The sequence below is a fragment of the Vespula vulgaris genome, chromosome 8, assembly GCF_905475345.1.
Source record: "Vespula vulgaris chromosome 8, iyVesVulg1.1, whole genome shotgun sequence".
Taxonomy (NCBI): domain Eukaryota; kingdom Metazoa; phylum Arthropoda; class Insecta; order Hymenoptera; family Vespidae; genus Vespula; species Vespula vulgaris.
Genome location: NC_066593.1, coordinates 2,935,363 through 2,957,891, shown reverse-complemented (window position 1 = coordinate 2,957,891; position 22,529 = coordinate 2,935,363). Strand labels below are relative to the sequence as shown.

At 27.5% G+C, this 22,529-nt stretch overlaps 5 protein-coding genes across 9 annotated transcripts; 2 read left to right on the top strand and 3 right to left on the bottom strand.

Annotated features, from left to right (window-relative positions):
- The first annotated feature begins 6 nt into the window (after nucleotides 1-6).
- LOC127065608 (methyltransferase-like protein 17, mitochondrial) lies at nucleotides 7-2,863 on the top strand. Of its 2 annotated transcripts, none has more exons than XM_050998188.1 (10): nucleotides 7-282; nucleotides 484-585; nucleotides 709-862; nucleotides 948-1,347; nucleotides 1,420-1,573; nucleotides 1,649-1,792; nucleotides 1,867-1,953; nucleotides 2,109-2,247; nucleotides 2,332-2,470; nucleotides 2,552-2,863. In XM_050998188.1, exons 2-10 carry the CDS (start codon nucleotides 541-543, stop codon nucleotides 2,622-2,624), a joined length of 1,335 nt encoding a protein of 444 aa, XP_050854145.1. In that variant the 5' UTR covers nucleotides 7-282; nucleotides 484-540; the 3' UTR covers nucleotides 2,625-2,863. The 2 variants fall into 2 exon arrangements, with proteins under 2 accessions (XP_050854145.1, XP_050854146.1); XM_050998189.1 differs by having other exon boundaries at nucleotides 12-150.
- Nucleotides 2,864-2,881: 18 nt separating this feature from the next.
- On the bottom strand, nucleotides 2,882-13,954 carry LOC127065604 (probable cytochrome P450 303a1). Of its 3 annotated transcripts, none has more exons than XM_050998180.1 (12): nucleotides 13,779-13,954; nucleotides 7,934-8,059; nucleotides 7,068-7,270; nucleotides 5,659-5,744; nucleotides 5,145-5,396; nucleotides 4,565-5,048; nucleotides 4,279-4,459; nucleotides 3,871-3,979; nucleotides 3,601-3,781; nucleotides 3,420-3,537; nucleotides 3,194-3,332; nucleotides 2,882-3,116 (listed from the first exon to the last, which is right to left on the bottom strand). In XM_050998180.1, exons 4-12 carry the CDS (start codon nucleotides 5,741-5,743, stop codon nucleotides 2,932-2,934), a joined length of 1,734 nt encoding a protein of 577 aa, XP_050854137.1. In that variant the 5' UTR covers nucleotide 5,744; nucleotides 7,068-7,270; nucleotides 7,934-8,059; nucleotides 13,779-13,954; the 3' UTR covers nucleotides 2,882-2,931. The 3 variants fall into 3 exon arrangements, with proteins under 3 accessions (XP_050854137.1, XP_050854138.1, XP_050854139.1); XM_050998181.1 differs by having other exon boundaries at nucleotides 2,882-3,026; nucleotides 3,236-3,332; XM_050998182.1 differs by lacking the exon at nucleotides 2,882-3,116 and having other exon boundaries at nucleotides 3,252-3,351.
- On the bottom strand, nucleotides 5,753-13,890 carry LOC127065793 (uncharacterized). The gene is made up of 4 exons (XM_050998648.1): nucleotides 13,779-13,890; nucleotides 13,505-13,717; nucleotides 9,623-13,300; nucleotides 5,753-5,856 (listed from the first exon to the last, which is right to left on the bottom strand). Exons 1-4 carry the CDS (start codon nucleotides 13,888-13,890, stop codon nucleotides 5,753-5,755), a joined length of 4,107 nt encoding a protein of 1,368 aa, XP_050854605.1.
- A 961-nt stretch (nucleotides 13,955-14,915) lies between the features above and the next one.
- LOC127065620 (dynein light chain 2, cytoplasmic) lies at nucleotides 14,916-18,813 on the top strand. The gene is made up of 3 exons (XM_050998216.1): nucleotides 14,916-15,084; nucleotides 15,795-15,912; nucleotides 17,376-18,813. The coding sequence occupies exons 2-3, from the start codon at nucleotides 15,805-15,807 to the stop codon at nucleotides 17,535-17,537; spliced, it is 270 nt and encodes an 89-aa protein (XP_050854173.1). The 5' UTR covers nucleotides 14,916-15,084; nucleotides 15,795-15,804; the 3' UTR covers nucleotides 17,538-18,813.
- An 888-nt stretch (nucleotides 18,814-19,701) lies between these two features.
- On the bottom strand, nucleotides 19,702-22,276 carry LOC127065609 (succinate--CoA ligase [GDP-forming] subunit beta, mitochondrial). 2 transcript variants are annotated; one of them, XM_050998190.1, is made up of 6 exons: nucleotides 22,075-22,276; nucleotides 21,818-21,917; nucleotides 20,645-21,240; nucleotides 20,425-20,559; nucleotides 20,224-20,352; nucleotides 19,702-19,942 (listed from the first exon to the last, which is right to left on the bottom strand). In XM_050998190.1, exons 1-6 carry the CDS (start codon nucleotides 22,274-22,276, stop codon nucleotides 19,830-19,832), a joined length of 1,275 nt encoding a protein of 424 aa, XP_050854147.1. In that variant the 3' UTR covers nucleotides 19,702-19,829. The 2 variants fall into 2 exon arrangements, with proteins under 2 accessions (XP_050854147.1, XP_050854149.1); XM_050998192.1 differs by having other exon boundaries at nucleotides 20,224-20,559; nucleotides 20,645-21,731; nucleotides 22,075-22,093.
- Nucleotides 22,277-22,529: the final 253 nt, after the last annotated feature.

Genomic DNA, 22,529 nt, shown 5'->3' with positions numbered 1-22,529 from the left:
ACCTTAATAAATTATTTTATTTTGAACATAAACAATGTTCTTCCAAATAGTTTTCTATTAATATCATCAATCACGCTCTCTATTGACAAAATTTTGCTATTACCTCAAATGAATCTAAATATTACAATAGTACTGGAAAACAACAAACATGTATAATAGAATTGAGTATAATAAAATATAAATTATGATTTTATATATTTTTATTATTGTTTGAGTAACTTTTTATATTAATTTGATATCAAATGTCGATTCAAAGAATCGAAATACACAATTATATATCACGTAAATAAAAGAAAAAAAATTATATATTTTTATTAAATTTAGGAAATTACTATCTTAGAAATTTTTTGTAATTAAAGTCATTATAAAAAATATATTATGAAAAAATTATTTAATAAATCATAAGTAATATATGAAGTGATTACAATCGTTTAAAAGTTTTCATAAAGGGACGATTAGAAAATCTGTTTACATTTTTTATAGGTTAAAATACACGTGATTTTTTTTCATTGATGGTATAAATTTTGAAAAAGAAATTACATGATGTTAAATTTATATTTTTTACGACGTATGCAAGTGCGAAATGTAAGTTTAAAAATATTTATGGCTTATAAAAAACAACATAATATACATGACATATACAATCTTATTTTTATTATGTATTCTGATTTTTATATAATTATGATTTAAATAGAATTATATCTTTAGTTTTCAGTAAAAGTGGAAGTAAAACTTGATGATGATGTAAATACTTTACTTGAAAATGATTTATTAAAACATCGACATCATCCTGGAATAATAAAACCACGATTTGTAGAAGTACCTGATTGGATTAAGAATTCAATTGAGATAGTTTTAGAAGGTTTGTAATAATTGTTACTTAAATATAATATAATAATAATATATAGTGTAAAATAATTTCTTTATTTTTTTTTTATTATATAAAGATTCAAAAATATCAAAATCATATTTATCCAATGGTGGACAAAAATTGATGCAACATTTACTTGGTAGAAATATATCAAATGTAGAACCAAATTTACAGAATGAAGAAAAAAAATTACAAGCTTCTATGCATCCTTCAAATTTGTATAAAATGGATAAAAATATTAATGAATTTAATATAAACATTAATCCAAAATTATATAATGAAAAACGACAATTGCATAATTCAACCAATATCGCTATTGATTATAACAGACAAACTGGTTTGTTGTATATAGTTGGTAGAAGCCAATATGAATATTCTGTTGTATATAAAGTCTTAAATCAAATTAAAAGTAAGAATATAAATTTTAAACCTCAAACTTTATTTGATTTTGGATCTGGAATTGGAACAGTTATGTGGTATGTATTAGATTTGATATGTATTAAAAATATATAAATATTAAATAATTATAAAGGATATTGTTAATTTAGGGCAGCATCACAACTTTGGTCTGATTCTTTAAAAGAATATTTTGGTGTAGATTCTTCAATTGAAATGAATGATTTGTCAGAAGAATTAAACAAATATAATACTCATCCAATTAAAAACATTTTCTATAGACAGTTTCTTCCTGCAGTTCCTGTGGTATAATTCTGAAATTTCATATGTACTATGTTTTAAATATCAAATGAATTTTTAATTGTGTTTTTACGGTTATAGCCAACTTATGATATTGTTGTTAGTTCATTTTCTTTATTGGAATTACCTGATATGAAGACACGTTTTAATGTTATACAAAAACTTTGGGCTAAAGCGCAAAAGTATCTTGTTATTATTGAAGATGGAACAAATGCAGGATTTACAGTATGTATTTATGAAATTCATATGAAATAACATTTCTTTTATTCTTATATATAATATCCATCATCTTTTTAAAGGCAGTGAATGAAGCACGTGATATTGTACTCTATAATATTTTCGAATCAAATGATAATAATAATAATTGTGCCCATGTTCTTGCACCTGTAAGTACTATCATAAAATATATATTTATCCAAATTTTATTCTGACCTAGATAAGTTTAACTGATAAGTATAAAAGGAAAAGTTAATTTTCTTAATACTTTTTAAAATTTATAAGAAACTAATACAGTTAATATTTTACAAATATCTTATTTTAGTGTCCTCATGATATGAAGTGCCCAAGATATTACACGGATGAGATTCCTTGTAATTTTGAGACTTCTTATTATACATTACCATTGTTAGGTCCTTCTCTTTTAAAAAAACAACGTTTCTCTTATGTCATATTGAAAAAAGGTATACTTAGTTACAATAAAATATATTCTTTATTGATATAAAATAACGGAATTATAGTATTATAGAGAAAATATTTCTTTTCAGATATACGATCAGATAGTGATAAGCAATGGCCACGTGTTGTACAGCCAACATTAAAACGATCCAGGCATGTAATATGTCGTACATGTACAGCTAATGGGAAATTAGAAGAAATTATATTCACCTCTTACAAGTATGGAAAGTTAGTACATAATGTCTTTTGTTTACTTTGATAAATATATTACATTGACTATGTTTAAGTACTTCAATTATGTATTTATAGGAATGCATATCGTTGTGCAAGAGTTAGCAGATGGGGAGATTTGTTACCTATAGAAATTAGTAAAAATAAGTAATTAAACAAGGATTAATAGGTTTTATTTGTTTGTAATTATGTAAAATTTGTAATTAAAATAAAATAATTAATGAGTAATAAAATTTATAGTAAAAATCTTTTTAATTTCATATTTATTTTTTAATAGTTTAATAGGTTCAGTTTTAATGAATTGGCAAGAAGTTGGAATTATGGGATTAGTGTACATAATAATGTCTCATGTACAAGATTTTCATCAATAAATTTGATGATATGTAACAATATTTCTAATTTTACTATAATTTTGATTATGATGCACTCAATATGTTTATGAAATATTTGCATGTGGATTACGTCTTAGCAGTAACTAATACTTTAAATGGTTTTGGAGCAGCAGTTACACCATCATGGAAATCTAATGTGGATGGCTTTTGTTCTCCAGGTACTACAGAAAATGTAAATTTTTGTAAGAGAGTAGTTATTACAATGAATAAATTACTTCTTGCTAATGTCTCTCCCATACAGCGACGTCGACCTGTTACAATTATAAATATATTTTTAAATTTTATGTGTCGATAGTAATTTTCGATCGTATAATAGATATAAACATACCTATACTAAACGGAAAATATTGATCTTGTACAGAAATCCTACCATTTTTATCAATAAATCTTTCTGGTCTAAATTCTTCTGGATCACTCCAAGATTTGTTCATAAATAATTCATTAAAATTGACAATAATCATTGTATCCTACAAATTATGTAAGTGTCTATTTTTTATTGGATGAAATAATAATTTGTTTAATTCATATATATATTTTTAACTAAAATATCTTACTTTCGGAATTCGATGATCCATTATATATGTATCCTTTAATGCTCTGTGTGGTATATTCAAATTTCGCCCCATAAACATTCTTAATGATTCCAAAACAATGGCGTTTAAATAGGTCATCCTTTAATGGAATTATATATACATTTTTATTTAAATATCATAAAAATTATCAATATTTATGTACCTCGTCCGATCGGCTAATGTTGGAAAACGTCCGTCACCAATAACTCTGTCGATTTCTTCGTGCGCTTTTTTTTGAACATTAGGAAAAAGTATTAAATACAGAAAACAAAAACTTAAAGTTTTGGATGTCGTTTCAGAACCAGCAATAAATAAATCCATACAAATAGCTAATAGCTGAGATTCTGTAAATAATACGATAGTTTTAAATATAGTAAATTAATAATTTCATATGTATGACTAATTGCAGTATCAATGAAATTTAAAAATATACCTGAAAATGTTTTACTACACTCTTTCGACTTTAAAACTGACAAGTAAACATCCATAAAATCTCGTGGTGCATTCGGATTAAAGGTGTCTTTGTGGTTTTCTAATTCCTTCTAAAAGCGATATAATTAAATTAATATTTCTTGGTGAGACAAAAGATTCTACGATTATAAAAAGGCAATATTGAAAAAATTTTAATTAATTTAAATGTATAGAATATCATGCTTTTTTATCTGTTACTATTTTAATAAGTACTTTTCCATTTTTAATTATTAATAATAAGATTATTTTTACATTCAATGCTTCCATATTTTATAAAAAAAAGAACATTTCAGAGAATAATATATGTTTATGCCATTATTTTGATTTATTTTTTTCAAAGAAATTATTTGATTTTATGTAGCATACTTACATATAAAAATGACCAGAGTTGTTGATGAGTCTCTATAAAAAATTGGTAACCAGAAAGTTTAGGTGCAATAAATCTTAATAATGGAAAATGACTAAACGGTGCACCTATCATATCGATCTCATAAAAAAGTTTTGTAAAAATCTTTTGTAAATACATCAATGTCTCGTCACCGGTATTGAACCTGCATAATGAGAAAAAGAAAAAATTTTTTACTTAGACTTATTTTTCATAATCACCGACTCACATATATGTGATATGGCTTAATCGTAAAATATTTAAAAGTGACCTTTTACCAGCCATCATTCTCCATAACGTGTTTAGGACAGTCACGCCAAAAGCATCATGCATCGATATGACCATTTGTCTCGAAGTAAATGCATTATTCGATTTGTTATCATTTAATTTTATATTTAATTTGTCGTGGAAATTATTCTCATTATTTATTTCCTTATCTATATTATATTTGTCATTTACATTATATTTAAATATTTTGCTTTTATTTTCGCTAATTTTATTTTTCAATTCATATATTTCATCATCATTATTAATACTAATATTATGATTGTTACAAACGCTTGATGTTCTATTTATATTGTCATTTATATCATGATACTCTTCACGAAGTAATTTCTCAAAATGTTCGACTAATTTTAAAGCTTCCTCCTCTATGATCGCAGCCATACTATTTCGACCGTAACCAAAATTTCTTAAATGACGAAGAACAAATCGACGTTGTTCTATCCACGATTTACCATCAACCAAGATAAGGCCTGATGAAAAAAATGATAATTAACAAAAAAAATATCTGTAATTATTATGTGTTATTAATTAATTTATATTTTACTCCGTGTATAAATAATTTTCACCTCTTCTTTTACCCCAAGTTCTTTCTTTATACATAATACTAGTTGGTCTACCTTCACAATCAGGATTTGTAAGCATAGAGCATACGCTATTATAATCGTTTAGTATCACAATGCGATCGCTACCAATTTTTAAACCAATTACTGATCCATATTTTTCACTAAGAATGGAACAAGTTTTAAATAAATATCCTGCATCTTTTCGTATCCGTGCTACTTCCATCGCACTGCCAAGAATAGGCCACCATTTAGGACCTATAAATTATTTGTATAATAACATAAACACTTTTTACGAAGTGTCTCACATAAAAGAACGTATTAAAATTGCATGTGCTGAAATAACGCATTTTTGTATTAATTAAAGTGTGGTCTCTTTTGAATCAAATAATTATTTTCTATGACATTTTTTGTCATAGAATTAAAAGCAAAGTATTGAAGGTGCTTATTAAGACGGGGCTGAATTAAGACGGGACACCCTATATATTACGAACTTTCTCATATATATACTCAGGCATACCTGGTGGATATCCTTCAGGTTTGCGTGACTCCAAGTATAATAGTAATATTATTACTATCAAAAATAAACTGACTGTGACAATCATTCTGAAAAATTAAAAAATATAAGTCATTTCAGTTATAAAGCTATCAGACTTATAAATTAAAAACTCCTTCGTACTTTGCAATCCATAATTTTTCACGAAGCTATCATGCTCTTCTGTTCAAAAAAATTTCAAAAGCATAATACGTATTTAACAACATATTTTTATGTATTTTTTAACAATACACATATCGATATAAATAATAGTTAATACCAAAACTAGATTTATTTTTATTACATCTGTCAATTTAATTTTATTAATATGATTTTATTAATAGTAAAAAAAAAAAATCTAAAATCCATCATTGATATAATTGTGATTATATATTTACTCAACTTAACTTTCTGTAGATATAAATAAACAAAAATAGTATAAAAGAAACTATTTTATAATTTATTATAAAGACATTATTTTATAACATATTTACTGAAATATGGTTTATTTCAATTACCGAAGTTATACTATTATGTATATGTATTTAATGATAAATGTTTTCTTAATCAATCGAACGATACTGAATGGTGTATTTGCGATGTAAGATCTTTGAAGATGAAAGTAAAACATGGTATTGTAAGAGAAAGTGGTATACGGAAGAAACGAATATGCACCGTCACTTGTATTATACCATAACATTTTATGTAATGCTTTTGACACAGTAAGGAAAACCAGTAATTAAAACACAACCAGAATTTTATTGCGAATTATGATACTTTCTATTACGGTATACTTTCTGTTGTAAATATAAATTTTTCTTTTAATATTGTTATTATTATTATTATTCTCATCATTATTAATACTTTATACTCACAATAAATACCTCGAAGCAAAAAATAAGAAAAACGATTAATATTGTAGATGATAAATAATTACATTTAACAATGAAATATTACAATTTTAGTTTCCGGTTTATATATTTATTATATTTGCAATGCATGCATTTATACGAATTTTTAATTATTTATATATATATATATATATATATATATATATATCAAGTTTTAAGTGTTAATATTTTCTAGCAATGGCTATATTTTAATTTTAAAAACGATATGAACAATTTAGAATAAAACATGATATAAAAACAAAGCTGAATAACTTTAAATGCCATTGTCAAAAAATTAAAACGACGAAAGAATTCTCAGTAATTATTAATAATCGTTCTTATGTTTTAAAAATTAAATATACAAATTTTTCATTTATTTTAAATATTCTCGTTTTAAGAGATCATTTTTTACACCGCTTAAATCTTTGTAAGAACATATTAACTGCGTTATATAAAAAATTCCTAATATTAAAAAGTATTTTAACTTTTAAACTGTCTTTTTACCTCGTTTCTCAGGAGCAATCGTCCCGTCCGTTGTATAAATCGAACTGGTTGTTGTTTAGCTCTCAACCTGCTTTTAAATACCCTTCTCTTCTCTTTACCAATCATAACTAAATGGCGTGTAAAGATGTAAAGTACTATGTTATCGATCTTGTAAAATTATTTATTTAAGAAACGATTGAATTCTTTTCTATTTCCTCCTATACCTATACACAAACACACACACATATACAATGTTGTAAATAATTATAAACTCAACCACACTTTTTCATCATTCATAATAGTAAAACAACTCTTTAAATCGATTATTCGATGTTTTTCAATATCGTTTAATTGTTTACCACACAACATAGTGAATGATTGAAAACTAATAGATCTTTTAAAAAACTTCTTTTGAATATTTATTCTGATATAATCTCGCCGTATAGCCGACTGTAAGGCACGGAATCATTATTATTGAGCTCCGAACAACAACTGAGTTTATAAATATTCACAGACTAAATAGCTTTGTTCTATAACATTCAACTGATAGTTATATTACGAAAAGATAACAAAAACTTTTTACATAGAAAAGTTCTTACTATCTTATTATAATATAATAAGATAAACGATTTTATGAAAATATTGCAGAAAGACTTCAGAAAATGTCTGAGTTTATTATTATTCACAATACTATATATATAGTTAGAGAGATTAAGGTAAAGATTTTTTGTCAGAAAATCCTGAGATCGACGCGTCGTTATTCCGTTACGTGATCAGGTTGTCAATCAATAATTGCGCTGGTAAGAGTAGTTTGTACAAATGAAATGATTTCCAACAATCAGGCAATTGTCAAATATATATTTGTATGAGCAGTATAACTGGTTTACTTCGTTATCATTCAATATTTGTTCGAGTTGTACTGAACCAACGAAGTGTTCCTGATTTCATGTTGTCCATTGTCTGATAAAAGATATTTTCCTTGGCCTCCCTTACAAACCCTTATAGTTTGAGTTCTGAAACATATATATATATATATATATATACACAGTGTTTTTGTATGACATCTTGTCAGCGGAAGAGTTCGAAGAGCTATGCCAACAGCAGGACGCGCGACGGAAATAGAAAAACGATCGGTTATTCGATGAGACCGAAGGTAAACACAGCTGATCGTTCTCGTTAGATTTTGATAAACGAGTGATGTCGGCGTCTCGATGTATCATAGCAACGCGAGCAACGCTTAAGACACGCATGTAGTGGGGACGGTGGTATGTAAGCGATCTTTGTACGATTAGAAAATGCTTAGTAAGATCTCGACTCGCATGACACTAGTCGTTCACAATCAACTACTGAACGATCCGCTAGACAATCCAGCTCGCTTTCGTAAAACCGCGCCAAAAGATGCTCCGACAAGCTTTCGGCTACAATTTATTCATTATCTGCAAATATTAATACGATTCTTATTATTATTTCTTAGGACATACAATATTTAATATTAATTTATTTCATATTTTTTATCTATACATCTTTCTCCTTCCTTCTACCTTATTTGCATTATTTATAGTTATCAAGATTTCTTATTTTTATACATCATTTACACGTCGACTTCAGTACTTAAGTTTTACTAAATGAGTCATATTTATGTAACTTCCTTTTCCCCCGCCAGATATGAGAAAGTAAAGAAAGTTCATTTTTCTTAAAAGCTTACTGCATATTCAAGATATACAACTTCTCAAAAGATATTGTAGCTATCTCAATATTTATCTGTTTGAAAAATCTATTAAATTATGATAAATTTTCGTTAGTATCATCTCTTGTTAACATCCTTGGATATTCCTTTCCCTTTACGATTTTCTTTTTGTCGCATTTTTCAGGAATTATTGCCACTCTATTGAAACCTCGAAATATTGGTGTGGTTCTTTCTGTCGGTGGTGAAGGTGTAAATTTTTCTGACTCAACAGGAGGTTTGATGGTACTCGCCCATATTCGTGAAACCAATCTGTGTGGAATATCCTCATCCTCATCCTCATCCTCATCCTCATCCTCATCCTCTTCTTCTTTAAAAGGAGTAGTTCTGTCTTCAACAGTGGTTCTTTCTTCAATCGTTTTAAATAATGGAGTGACTTCATCCTTCGTTTCATCCTCAAATCCATTTCGTAAATCATCTTTAAACTTTTCCTTTTCCCTTTCGAATTTCTCCTTTCTTTCTTTCAAACGTTTTTCTAATTCCTCTAATTCCTTTTGCTTTCTATCCCGCTCTTCCTTCAAATTTTTTACCTTCGTTTCGAAATCCTGCTTCATTAGCAAAGATTCAGAAGTAATAGATTCGATAGTAGTATATTGCGGTACAGTAAAATCGTATATGGTACTATCGAATGATGATGTCTCGATCGTTTCTGATACCTCGCTCGTCTCGATATCGTCAGGAAGCGATTTAAGAAAAATATCAGGAGAAGTAGTATCAATAATAGGTGTAAATTCTTGCTTTTGTTTCTCCTCCATTTCCGTCTTTGTTTTCTCTTCCCATTCCATCTCTTTCCTAGTTTGTTCTTCCTCTTTCTTTGTAATTTCTTTTATACGATTCTCTAATATTTTAATTTCAGTTATAAGTTCCTTAAGTATGTTATCTTTATCTTTTATTTTGTCATCTAAAATATCATCTGTCGTCAATAAGGATACGAAATCAGAAGATGTTGTAAAATACAATTCCGTCTCTTCGCCTTCAGTAACAAATAATTTAGTTTCTTCGTCAGTAGTTGTTTCATAATATATACTGCTATCAGTCATTGTTGGAAATATTTTAGTCTGTGTAATCGTTTCTTTTTCAGTAAACAAATCTATTGTTGTTTCATCTGGCGAGACAATAAATTTCGGAAGGGTTACATCTAATTTGGTTTTTGGTTCAATTTCAGGCGTACCTGTATGATCGTGTTTTTTAAGAGTACTTTTCTCAGCCCACCATTCTAAGTGTTCTGTCGTGTAAGTTAATACTTTATCTGAAGTTAGAGTAAACTCTTCGATGGTAGGAACCGAAGGTGTTAATGATTTTGTCGTCAATGTTCTTTCGAAATCTTTGATTGTTTCAGAAATTGTCGTTGATGTTTCATATTCTTCTCTTGTCGATATTGTTTCCATTTCCGTTAAGATAGGTTTCGTAGTCAATGAAACTATCGGGACAGTTTTATTCTCAGTGATTTTGCTTGTTTCCTTCTCGATAATCTTGGTAGTTTTAAATTTCGTAGTTTTTCGATCGAACATCGTCGTTTCTTTTTCTTCTTCGTATTCATACCAGATTGAGCTAGCTTTCTCCTCATCTTCATATTCATCTTCCTCATATGATTCTTTATAATCTTTACCATATTCTTCATCATAGAATTCTTCATATTCTGAACTATCTGTTTCCGCTTTCAGTTTTTCATGAATTGTCGTATCAGTTCGTAAAAATGATATGGGTATTGACGTATAGGCTTCAGAGAAAGGTATAAACGAAGTCTTTTCATGTTGAGTTACATCAATTACAGGTGTTGTTATCAACGTAGAGATTTCCTCCTCCAACGTAGTAAATGTAATTTCTGTCGAAGGAATAATTGTAATCTCGAGATCTAGCAATTCATCAGTATAGTAAGTATCAAGCGTTTCCGATGTTGTTACGAAAAAATAAGTTTCACTTTCTGTTATAGCAGTTGATGTTTCTAAAGATGAAACTGTATAAATATATGTAGTTTCCGTCGAAGAAATAAATGTAGTTTCGGAAACTGGAGATGTACTTTCTTCGGGGATTGATAAAATTGATAAAGGTGTTGTACTTGTCGGTTCCAGGATTTCTTCTGTTAATGTGGTAATTTCGATTGGCACTATAAAAGGTAATGGAGTAGTTGTTTCTAATATCTCAGGAATTGTTCTATGAATATAGTAAGTAACGAATGTTGCCGTTGTTGTTACGAAAAAATAAGTTTCACTTTCTGTTATGGCAGTTGATGTTTTTAAAGATGAAACTGTATAAATATATGTAGTTTCCGTCGAAGAAATAAATGTAGTTTCGGAAACTGGAGATGTACTTTCTTCGGGGATTGATAAAATTGATAAAGGTGTTGTACTTGTCGGTTCCAAGATTTCTTCTGTTAATGTGGTAATTTCGATTGACACTGTAAAAGGTAATGGAGTGGTTGTTTCGAATATTTCAGGAACTGTCCTATCAATATCATAAGTAACGAATGTTACCGTTGTTGTTACGAAAAAATAAGTTTCACTTTCTGTTACAGCTGTTGATGTTTCTACAGATGAAACTACATAAATATATGTGGTTTCCGTCGAAGAAATAAAGGTAGTTTCGGAAACTGGAGATGTACTTTCTTCGGGGATTGATAAAATTGATAACGGTGTTGTACTTGTCGGTTCCAAGATTTCTTCCGTTAATGTAGTAATTTCGATTGACACTGTAAAAGGTAATGGAGTGGTTGTTTCGAATATTTCAGGAACTGTCCTATCAATATCGTAAGTAACGAATGTTGCCGTTGTTGTTACGAAAAAGTAAGTTTCACTTTCTGTTATAGCAGTTGATGTTTCTAAAGATGAAACTGTATAAAAATATGTAGTTTCTGCCGAAGAAATAAATGTAGTTTCGGAAACTGGAAATGTACTTTCTTCAGGGATTGATAAAATTGATAACGGTGTTGTACTTGTCGGTTCCGAGATTTCTTCGGTTAATGTGGTAATTTCGGTTGGTACTATAAAAGGTAACGGAGTGGTTGTTTCGAATATTTCAGGAATTGTCCTACCAATATCGTAAGTAACGAATGTTGCCGTTGTTGTTACGAAAAAGTAAGTTTCACTTTCTGTTATAGCAGTTGATGTTTCTAAAGATGAAACTGTATAAGTATATGTAGTTTTCGTTGAAGTTGGCAATGTTTCTGTACTTGTTGGGAATTCTTCTGTCGTTACATTTGTAATTATTCCCGTCGTTGTAATTTCAGGAGTATAGGTAAACGTAGTATAAGGAGTTGTAATTAATTCAGTCGATGTAAAAGTGATTGTTGTAATTATTTCGCTTTCCTCAAATAATGATGGTTCTGTTATATTTTCTATCCACGTTGTCGTTTCTTCGATAGTTAAAAATGGTAATGTCTCTGTAATTGTAACTTCTGTAGTAGATACCAAAGTACTTGTGTACTCCATTGTTATAGTTGTTAATTCTGTTGTGCTTTCTGTACTAGGTGAAATAGTAGTATAAATCGTAAATTTTGTAGTCACTGCAGGTAATAACGTTTCCGTAATTTCTGTTGTTGTTAATTCAGTAATAGATACTGTAGTTACAAATGTTGATGTTTCTGTGATTACAAAGCTCAAAGTTGTCTCTCTTAATTCTGTAGTCCGCGTAGTTTCAATTATTGATAATAATGTAACAGAAGGAGTAACAACAATTTCTTCACTCGTTGAAGTATAAGTTTCTTCGATTTGTAATTGTTCTAAATCGATTGTCGTTGGTGTTGTAGTAAATTCTTCCTCATAATCATACCAATAAGTACTTATTTCGGGTTCCTCATAATCATACTCAGAATAATCTTTATCATCACTCTCTAAAGTATCATCTATGAAATAATCATAATCAGCTGTGCTTGTCTCCGTCACTTCAGTTGGTAATGTACTAGTTAAGGTACTTGATAATTGTGAGATAAAATAATCAGCGTCAGACAAAGTACTTAATTCTAAACCGATTGTCGTTGATTCCGTGGTAAGTTTTTCCTCATAATCGTACCAATGAGAACTTATTTCGGGTTTCTCATAATCATTTTCATACTCATCTTTATCATCACTTTCTAGACTTTCATCTATGTAATAATCGTAATCCGTCGTGCTATTTTCCGTCACTTTTTTCTGTCTTTTCGAATTGTTGTACATTCTTTTTACGTTCTTATTTCGTTTCTCTTCGTTCTGCATTTTTAATTCTCTTTCAAGAAGTTTACGCGAATTCGATGATTTTACATTTTTTATATTATAGATATCGGCATTTCTATCTGTAGTAAAATATTGCTCTTTAATATTTCTTATATTCCTTAACAATAACGAACTTTGATCGTCAAATTGTGACGTATGAGACGAATAATAAGCACTTCTTTTTCTTAAATATGATTTTTCTGAAAATTTACTCTTCCTTTTTGGATCTTCATTACGATTCATTTTGAACGCTTTGTAAACTTGAAAATTCCCTAATTGATCTTTAACGTGACGTGGCATTATCACTGATTTTAAATTTCTACCTAATCGAAAATGTATCGGTATATTATAGTTTTCATTATTATTTCGTTTCTTCGTCAAATTATCTTTCTCTCGATTATATTGTAACAGAAATGACTTCTCGACATTATGTTTTACATTTATCGAATTAGAAACTGTGCGTAATCCTATATTAATAAAAAAATATCGTGGAATATAAATCTGCAAATATACGTATTCGAAATTGCCATTTTGACTGACGTAAAAATTATCAGTTGCATAAAATCCGTAATATACAATGAATTCATTTATCCTTAAAAGATCATAATCGATAACTTGAAACTTAATTTGTATGAGATAAACTTCCATGCTCTTCGATAAATTAAACGGTATATTATCCGTATAATTTACATTTAAAAAAGTAACTTTCATTGATCGAGTCGGATCATTCAATAATGTTTCTAAAAAAATAATCGTTTTTCAGATCGTTTGTTATCACTGTTAGAATTTATGAATACATACCTGTCCTTGAAATTGATTTCACAGAAACATCGTAATTGGAGGTTATAACTTGAGTTTTTTTATTCTTTCTTATATCTATCCCTTCTTCGGAACTTCTTTTTATATAAATCATAGTGTAAAACATAATGAGAACAACAATTCTCATAGCTTTATATTGCAAGCACTTTCAATCTTCATCATTAGATTGTGACTTACACAGAGTTTGGTTGAGCCCTTGTAATATTTTTTAAATGGTAAACAATAGTCATGAAATATCATTTCGATATCATTTCGATGTAGTAAATATTTTTCAAATAAATTAACGATAAATCAAATACTCATGCATACATGACACTTAAGTAAAGGTTGTAACAAGACAGTAGGTTTGAATAAGCATATTTAAAATCAAAAACTGACGTGCGTTATATCGATAATCGAAACTGATTTAAATCGAATATCGAAATCGCAAAACTTAAACACATCGACATTTTCTCGTTATAGATATAATTTTTACTTTATAAACGGGTATTATATTCAATAAATTCTAATAAAAATTAATTGTGAAATTAATTCTTCTGTTGAAATTATTTATATTAATTATTTATGATATTGTAATCATGCGTTAAAATATTTTAATTATAATCATACAAAAGAATTATTATTAAAATATTCAATAGTACTTAAAAAATAATAAGATATTTAGTATTAATCAAAAACTTTTTATTTAAAAGTTATTGGTTAGGAAGATAACCTATAAAACTATCTTAACTATATATAAATTTAACCTCTTTAATTTATTACTAATAAAAATAATAACAGAATCGTGTGCGATATAAATTATTCGAGATTTTATATGTGACAGGTAAGACATGATAAGATAACATAAGATAACTGCAATAATGTAAGATAAATTTTAAAGCGACTATTTTACCTATATGTATAATAAATTCTTATAAATTATTATAAAACTTTCTTAAATTTACATGATACGTGCTTTATTTATCGATAGAAATTAATAAAAATATGTCTGTATATACGTGATAAAACTAAATCTCAATTTGTTTTTTCGCGGCATACTAGTTGCAAGGCATTCTGGACCGATAGAAGACCCTGATAGAAGACCCTAATCGTGAGCCAATAAGAACCGTAGGATATCTGCGGACATTTCAGTCTGAAACTCGGTCGAGTAATTTTCGTTGTCGGCTTAAGTGCGCAAAAATTTTTAAGTAAATTATTCCATTTTGAGAATTCCGCATATAACAGGGGGAAAAGAAAATTATAAACGCTTTCCCTGCGTTTTTTAGTGAAAGTGTGTTTATAAAAAAAGGTATGTTTATTATTTTATCAGATGTATTGCTTTTTTAAAACCGAGGTAAAAGCCCCTGCTTTTGGTATACTCCAAAAAATTATTTTATATTTTGATCTATTAAATTTAATATACTTTGCAAGTAAATATATTAACAGTGATTTCGATCGCAATTTCAATCGCGTGCAAGTAAACTGTTATACTTATTAAGCCATATCGACAAAACAATATCCTCCCGCGTTTCATTCCATCCGTTAATATTGTACTGATATTTAAGTCGTTAAAGACATTGTCTTTTTCCGATAATTTAAAATTTTTGTTATGCCATCGATTGATATACACGCTGTTGTTAAAATTACTCATTTTCCATTTTTCAAGTATGTTCAATATTTTAATTTTATGGACAATTTCATTTATTATATGTCGGAAACTTTTTCGTAAATTTATTGAAAGAATTTTAACTGTGGTATTGACATATTAAAAATATAAATGATCTATTCAATGTTTCACTTTTCCTAATAGTTCATTGAATTACTTTTTATGATGTAAATAAAATTTTTGGAGCTATAACTAAAGCAAAAATATCTGTCATATTAATTTCTGTCAAAAGTTTGTTATGTATATTATGAAAAAAATAGTGTATATATATATATATATATATATATATATATATATATACACATATATATACATACGTTTGACAATAGATTCAATAATCTTGTATTTTATAGAACAAACAAAATGTCAGACAGAAAGGCTGTTATCAAGAATGCGGATATGTCTGAAGAGATGCAGCAGGATGCTGTCGATTGTGCAACTCAAGCTCTGGAAAAGTATAATATAGAAAAGGTAATTATTTTAAAAAATACATGGTTTCTATTTAAGAATATCTATTTTTTTTTTCTTTTTTTAAGATCAAAATTAATATAAAAATGTAATATTGTGAAATGAATTTGCAGGGAATCTTATTTTGCATGTCGTTACAGTAGGAGTGACAATTAATTAGACGGTATTAGCCTAATGTGCATGAGCAAAGTTTTTAAACGATCTAAAGATCTTAAGTCTAAATCGATAAACCGCATTATATATATATATATATATAAAAAATAAAAATAAAAAAAGAAAAATAAAAAAAAACAAGAACAAAAAATTCAGTATTTGTCGTTCTCATTTTAAACTTATATTACGGCTGTTCATTTTCAGCTGATGTTGGTTCTATAGATTTCTTCTTTATTGAATTAAAGTTTTTCTACAAATTCTAGGGTTTCCAGGAATATTATAAAACAATTATATATGTGGAAATATAACAACAGGAGATTGGAATGCAAAATAAGATTCCTATGGATTTTTTTCTATCAAAATTCACACGACTTCTAACTATGGTACTGAAACACGTAGCCAATAACAAGAAACATGCATATGCGTACCATGTGTATATGCTTGATTATACATCACATGGAATTTATGAATAAGTATTAAGAGGCGTATTATTAACTAATATTGAATTTAATATAACTCAAAATATCAATGAAAAATGTATGAAATAGATATGCTCATATCTCTCTTCTTTTTTTTTTTCTTTTTTTTTTTATGTGGCTTATATAATAATAAGAATTAAATAAGAAATACAATAAGATTAAAAATGAAATTTTTTTCTTATAATATAATTTTTTTATGTTATAAATCTTTCACTCAGGAAATCTGCATATAAAAATGAAGCATATGTCACAGCATAAAGGAAAGCACTTATGATATTAAAAGTGCATACTTTATTTATGTAATAGGTATTATTTTCTATTCATTTATATATTATTCGATTATCATTAATGTTGTCATTTAATTAATTTAAAATATATGAAGAATATTATAAAAACTTGGAATCTGAAATTTCAGTAATACTTGTATAATACATAGATCACACATTTTGAGAAGATATATATCAGAAAAAACAGATTAAGTTGTACTAATATTATATTATAATTATAAGATATAGTAAATATAATTTTTTTAGTCTCTAAATGAATTAGTTTGTTTTTACTGATGTAAATATCTTCTGTCAAAACTTGACTTTAGTTTATCAACATGTATACTAAAAAATGAACACAGTAGATTTATAATACGTAACTGATTTCTTTTTCTGTGGGAAGTTTTATATTTTAATACAGATCTTAGATACAAGACCAAAACAGTTGACAATACAAACTTGCATTGCATTTATTTCATATGTTTGAACAGAAAAATATATTTTGTAGATGTATATCATACATGGAAATTGATCAAGTACCAATCATTGTCCATTTTTTTGATTGCAGGATATAGCAGCATTTATCAAGAAAGAATTTGATAAAAAATATAATCCAACGTGGCACTGCATTGTAGGACGTAATTTTGGAAGTTATGTGACACATGAAACTAGACATTTTATATATTTCTACCTAGGTCAGGTAGCCATCCTTCTCTTCAAGAGTGGATAAGCTAATTTCTATTCTCACATCTTTCCTTTCTTCTTTCCTCCTTTTCCTTACTGATACTATACAGAACACGAAATTACCGTACCATGTGTAAAAACCAACTGCATTATGAATATGAGATTTGCTTTAAAAATAGTAAAGCATACTCCTAACGAACAAAGTAAAAAATATCAACATTATCAATTTGACATTGTTAATAGCTAAGTATTTGAAAAAAATAGATTGAGAATGTATGTAGAAAAATCAAAGGGTAGGAAACTATCTGAAATTATTGGCATATTACCTAATATTTTGAAATGTATAGTAAATGCTAAAACTTTGTTGTGTTCTTGTTTTATATTAGGTAAGTACGTGAGGTCGAAGCTAGGAATTCACTTGGACCACGCCGACTATCCCACACGCACACTACACAAACGACTGTGACGTATATGAAAGAGCGAACGTCACTATGCTTCTGACACGCTTCCACTTGTAAGCAAAAGTTAAAACTCTGCATGTATATCATGTCTCAATACGTTTGTAAATTAGAAAATCAGTGTTCCTGAGATGCACAAAAAAAAGGAGTATTATACGGAAATTACAAATTTACGTGAAATACTACAACAACATAGAATAATATGGGACAAATTGATTTCTATTCAATTATGTAGAACGTAAAAAGATCTATTTCGATATACATATATGGCGTGGCGTTATATAGTCTTGCGTGAATCTAGTGGATTCCTATCTTAAGTTCCAATTTAACATTCAAGATCCTGTATAAATATATACACACAGAATAGACTATTTCTTATTTTGGACGAAGCAAGGAACATACGTATAATTTCTAGTCCCCTTATACAACAATGGACGAAAGTCAAGTGGAATGTAATTTCCTGCGAATATGAAAATTGAAAGTTATCTTACTAAAAAATGTTATGCATCAAATGATTAAACTATTTCTTTGTTTTTCATTGTGACATTTCGTTTAGGTTAAGTTAATAATTATACAAGATTATTTGTACCAACAAAACTTGTTATCAAATTTTGATAACTTTTACCAACATGTTAGCATATGCAGCACTACATTATGATATTTGAATCATTTGTTTCCTACCTGCACACAATATTTTATATTTTACATATAACGTCACAAAAATTTTATCTCTCATGCCACTACTCTTAGACAAATGCTCGAAATCGTATCTCTTATTCTGCCCATTTTAGTTTGTATGTAACATTTAATACTTCGTATTATGGTACTTATACATGATAAATAAATAACTATACATACTATTTATACACTGTGCAATCTTCAAGCAATTTTTCATGCAGTATTGATTATTATAATGTTGCTACATTGTTCAGATTTTAGATCATAGATTAAACTTTGTGCAGAGAATAATTTTGAATATTTTTTTTGCAAGATTTTAATATTATTCATATGATGTGATTTGTATTACATCTACCATCATATAATTTTTTCATCTGAAAATATTAAGAATATAAATATACAAATTATTTACAAAGTATTATATAAGTAGTGTATTTGTGCAAGTTTTATGTTTAATCAATATTATACAAACGAATACTTTGTCTATTTTAATAGGCATATTTACAAATTACCAACTGATGCTGACTATGTTATCTTTAATCAATGATTGAAAAATCGGACATTCAATAATAACAATGAAGCTCTCTTTAATCTGGTACTTTGTTTAAAAAATATTTCTAAAACGTTAAATAAAGTATATAACAATAGATAGATGTTGAGTAAAATGTGTTCTTTTATAAATATGTTAAAAGTGAAAGTAACATAAAAAAATTACAAAATTTACTTTTAGTCTCGTAAAAAAAAATTATAATAGAGGGGTATAATAATTTTAATAAACAAATGGAAAGTTGCATTTTGAGAATACATGGAAAATGCATTTTCTAATATATTCTATATCATAAAAATAATAGAGCATAAATGGATAAAATGATAATCCATTATTACTAAAACGAAATAAAGTTTATAATTCAATGCTACACACCATAATCTTGTTTTCCTTTGAACACATGCATTAAAAAATTAAATATATTTATAGAGTTATATTCAAAACGATATATATACATAAACCATTTTTAAAAATCTGTAAAAATCAGAAAAATATTAATTAATAATTTGCAATAAGATAACGACAACTTATGAGAAGATTATGCAAATTATATTATATGAATCTTTTTTGTATTAAAATTTATAACACTACAAATCACAACCGTAGATTTCCAGTCTTTAGGAGGTTACATAGTTGTAAGAAAATAGCAATGTATTTATGTTTTTATAGACATAACAGCTTTTCTTGCTGCTTCATCTAAGTCATTAGCTGTAATTATTGGCAAGCCGGAGTCTTTAAGAGTCTTTTTTGCTTCATTTACATTAGTACCTGCAAATAATGTAAAGTAAAAGAAAGAAAATATATCATGTTTAACTGCTTCTGTGTGCAAGTAAAAGAATAACAATTCTTGCAACTAAAATTACTAATTATGTCATAGACTTAATGCAATAATGACCAAGTCAAAACACATTTCTTTTTCATTTCTATAATCAACATCATAATTTTTAATAAAAAAATATATTTGTCATTGAATTGTGAAAAATATTATTCTTTGATTTGGTCATTTTTTGCAATAAATGTTTTTGTTTCTATTATTGAAAAATGATTACCTTCTAATCTAACGACAAGAGGTATTTTAAGACCTAAATTTCGTGCAGCTGCTATAATTCCATTTGCTATGGTAATACAATTTACAATTCCACCAAATACATTAACCAGAATAGCCTTTACTTTTGGATCTAAAGAATTAATTATATGATAAAAATACTTCATACATATGAAACAATAACAATCTACATCTATAAGCATACCTTCATTTAGAATACGAAATGCTTGATAAACTTGGTCCTCTTTTACACTTCCACCTACATCCAAAAAATTAGCAGGATTTCCTCCATTTAATTGAATAATATCCATTGTTGCCATAGCTAAGCCAGCTCCATTAACTGAAAATAAAAATAATAAAAATTATGCTGTTATACATGATCAATATATTACAAAAACATGCATATGTTACTGCAAAATATCAACCTAAACATCCAATATTCCCATCCATTCCAATGTAATTTAAATTAAAATGTAATGCATCTACTTCTCTTGGGTCCTTTTCATTAGTATCTTCTAAAGCAAAAAGCTCCTGCTGTCTAAATTGTGCATTATCATCAAATGAAATTTTGGCATCTACTGCAACAACTTGTTTATCTTTGGTTAATACTAATGGGTTGATTTCAATTTGTAAAGCATCAATATCAACGAATAATTTCCATAAACTCTTCAACTCATAAATTGCTTTGTTATGTACCTCTGGGTCATTAAATCCTAAGAAATTACTGATATCTTTGGCAATAGCATCATTAATCCCATGATATATATCCAATGGCACAGTTTTTATTAATTCAGGTTGTTCTTTAGCAACAGTTTCAATGTCCATACCACCCATTGGAGAGGCAATTAATACTGGCCCATTATGTTGTCGATCCATCAGAATGCAAATATATTTTTCGGAAACAATATCAACAGATTCAGCTATCATAACTTTTTGTACCAAAATGCCATCCTTTGAAGTTTGTTTAGTAATCAGCCGATGACCTAACATGTTCTTTGCAACATCTACTACTTCTTTGGGACTATTGGAAAAAAAATATTTCAAAATAACATAAAAAATTAAAGAAAAGCAATTACTATCTCTATAATAATATTTCAAATAAATAAGGTATAAAAAATATAAAATTGTTATTATTATATCCATAATCATTAAATATAAATTTAATATACATATTATCAAAAGTACAAGCTCTTAAAAAGTGGTATTAAGTTTATCATAAACTTTATTGAATACAAAAAAAAAAAAAAGGAAAACAAACACACAATTCAATTCATGTCAAATTCCAACAAATGTTCAAGCAGAAATTTGAAACTTTTCAACTCTTATTTTAATCCTTTGTAAACAGTAAATTTATTATTTATTTTTTTATATACATTAAATTGCATGAAAAAAAAATGACATTAGATCCTTCTTCTTACTAATTATTAAATTTTAAGAATTTAATTTTTTTATTATTATTAAATGATCAGTTCTTTGTGTCATTGAATATCACAAAATAATTCAAAGTAGCTGCTGTAATAGATTTATCAAAAATAGTTTGTAATACTTTGTATAAGTCACTCCATATAGAATATCTTTACACATCTATTTTAACTTACTCCTTTGTAAGATGTACACCACCTTTAAAACCATTGTTGAACCATCCTTTACCGCGTCCTCCTGCTAATACTTGAGCTTTAATAACATATTCATTTGCATCTGGAAAATAAACAATAGATACAAAAAGTTCATTGGCCCCAAAATTGTCACAATTAAAACAATTATTTATAGTAAATAAATAAAAAAGATTTTGTATATTTTATTACAGATGTCTATAAAATATGATGAAAAAAGAAAAAAAAAAAATTATACTAACATAAATTCTTCAGAGCAGAGCTAGCTTTATTTAAATCATCAATGATGGCGAAATTTTGCACAGATATACCACAGTCCCTTAAAAGCTCTTTACTTTGATACTCTAATAAATTGAGTTTTCTAAATTGTATCACCTCACATAATCGATTTTTAGTAAAAATTTGAGGAGATTGGAAAGACTTTAAACTAAGTATTCGTAACATTTTTAACCTTAAGACTTCCACTTGAGAAATAGTTCAAAAAATATCACTTGTACTTCAATCGAAGAGTGTAAACTCTCGCATGCGAGATTAGGAAAAAGAACACAACAAAGAGATATTTTTCGGCCGCAAGACTACATAACGTTCATCAACGATGATTGGATGACGACAATACGCGCGAATAACGTATACGTTAAAATTCATGTTAAAAATCATTAACAACGATCCTTATATATGGTTAAATAAATATATTGAA

Excerpts from the sequence above, each read along its gene's own strand:
- LOC127065604 (XM_050998180.1), bottom strand. The coding sequence starts at position 5,743 with ATGATTGTCACAGTCAGTTTATTTTTGATAGTAATAATATTACTATTA. Across the intron at positions 3,980-4,278 it reads AACTCTGGTCATTTTTATAT|AAGGAATTAGAAAACCACAA; the intron begins GTAAGTATGCTA and ends TATCGCTTTTAG. Across the intron at positions 3,117-3,193 it reads ATATTTTCCGTTTAGTATAG|GTCGACGTCGCTGTATGGGA; the intron begins GTATGTTTATAT and ends TAATTGTAACAG.
- LOC127065609 (XM_050998190.1), bottom strand. The coding sequence starts at position 22,276 with ATGTTACGAATACTTAGTTTAAAGTCTTTCCAATCTCCTCAAATTTTT. Across the intron at positions 21,918-22,074 it reads CTCTGCTCTGAAGAATTTAT|ATGCAAATGAATATGTTATT; the intron begins GTTAGTATAATT and ends TTTATTTTCCAG. Across the intron at positions 20,560-20,644 it reads TGGGAATATTGGATGTTTAG|TTAATGGAGCTGGCTTAGCT; the intron begins GTTGATATTTTG and ends TTTTATTTTCAG.
- LOC127065793 (XM_050998648.1), bottom strand. The coding sequence starts at position 13,890 with ATGATTTATATAAAAAGAAGTTCCGAAGAAGGGATAGATATAAGAAAG. Across the intron at positions 13,718-13,778 it reads GAAATCAATTTCAAGGACAG|AAACATTATTGAATGATCCG; the intron begins GTATGTATTCAT and ends TTATTTTTTTAG. Across the intron at positions 13,301-13,504 it reads TTTTTACGTCAGTCAAAATG|GTAGAAATTTAAAATCAGTG; the intron begins GCAATTTCGAAT and ends ATTTTCGATTAG.
- LOC127065620 (XM_050998216.1), top strand. The coding sequence starts at position 15,805 with ATGTCAGACAGAAAGGCTGTTATCAAGAATGCGGATATGTCTGAAGAG. Across the intron at positions 15,913-17,375 it reads AAAAGTATAATATAGAAAAG|GATATAGCAGCATTTATCAA; the intron begins GTAATTATTTTA and ends TTTTGATTGCAG.
- LOC127065608 (XM_050998188.1), top strand. The coding sequence starts at position 541 with ATGATGTTAAATTTATATTTTTTACGACGTATGCAAGTGCGAAAT. Across the intron at positions 1,793-1,866 it reads GAACAAATGCAGGATTTACA|GCAGTGAATGAAGCACGTGA; the intron begins GTATGTATTTAT and ends ATCTTTTTAAAG. Across the intron at positions 2,471-2,551 it reads ACCTCTTACAAGTATGGAAA|GAATGCATATCGTTGTGCAA; the intron begins GTTAGTACATAA and ends ATGTATTTATAG.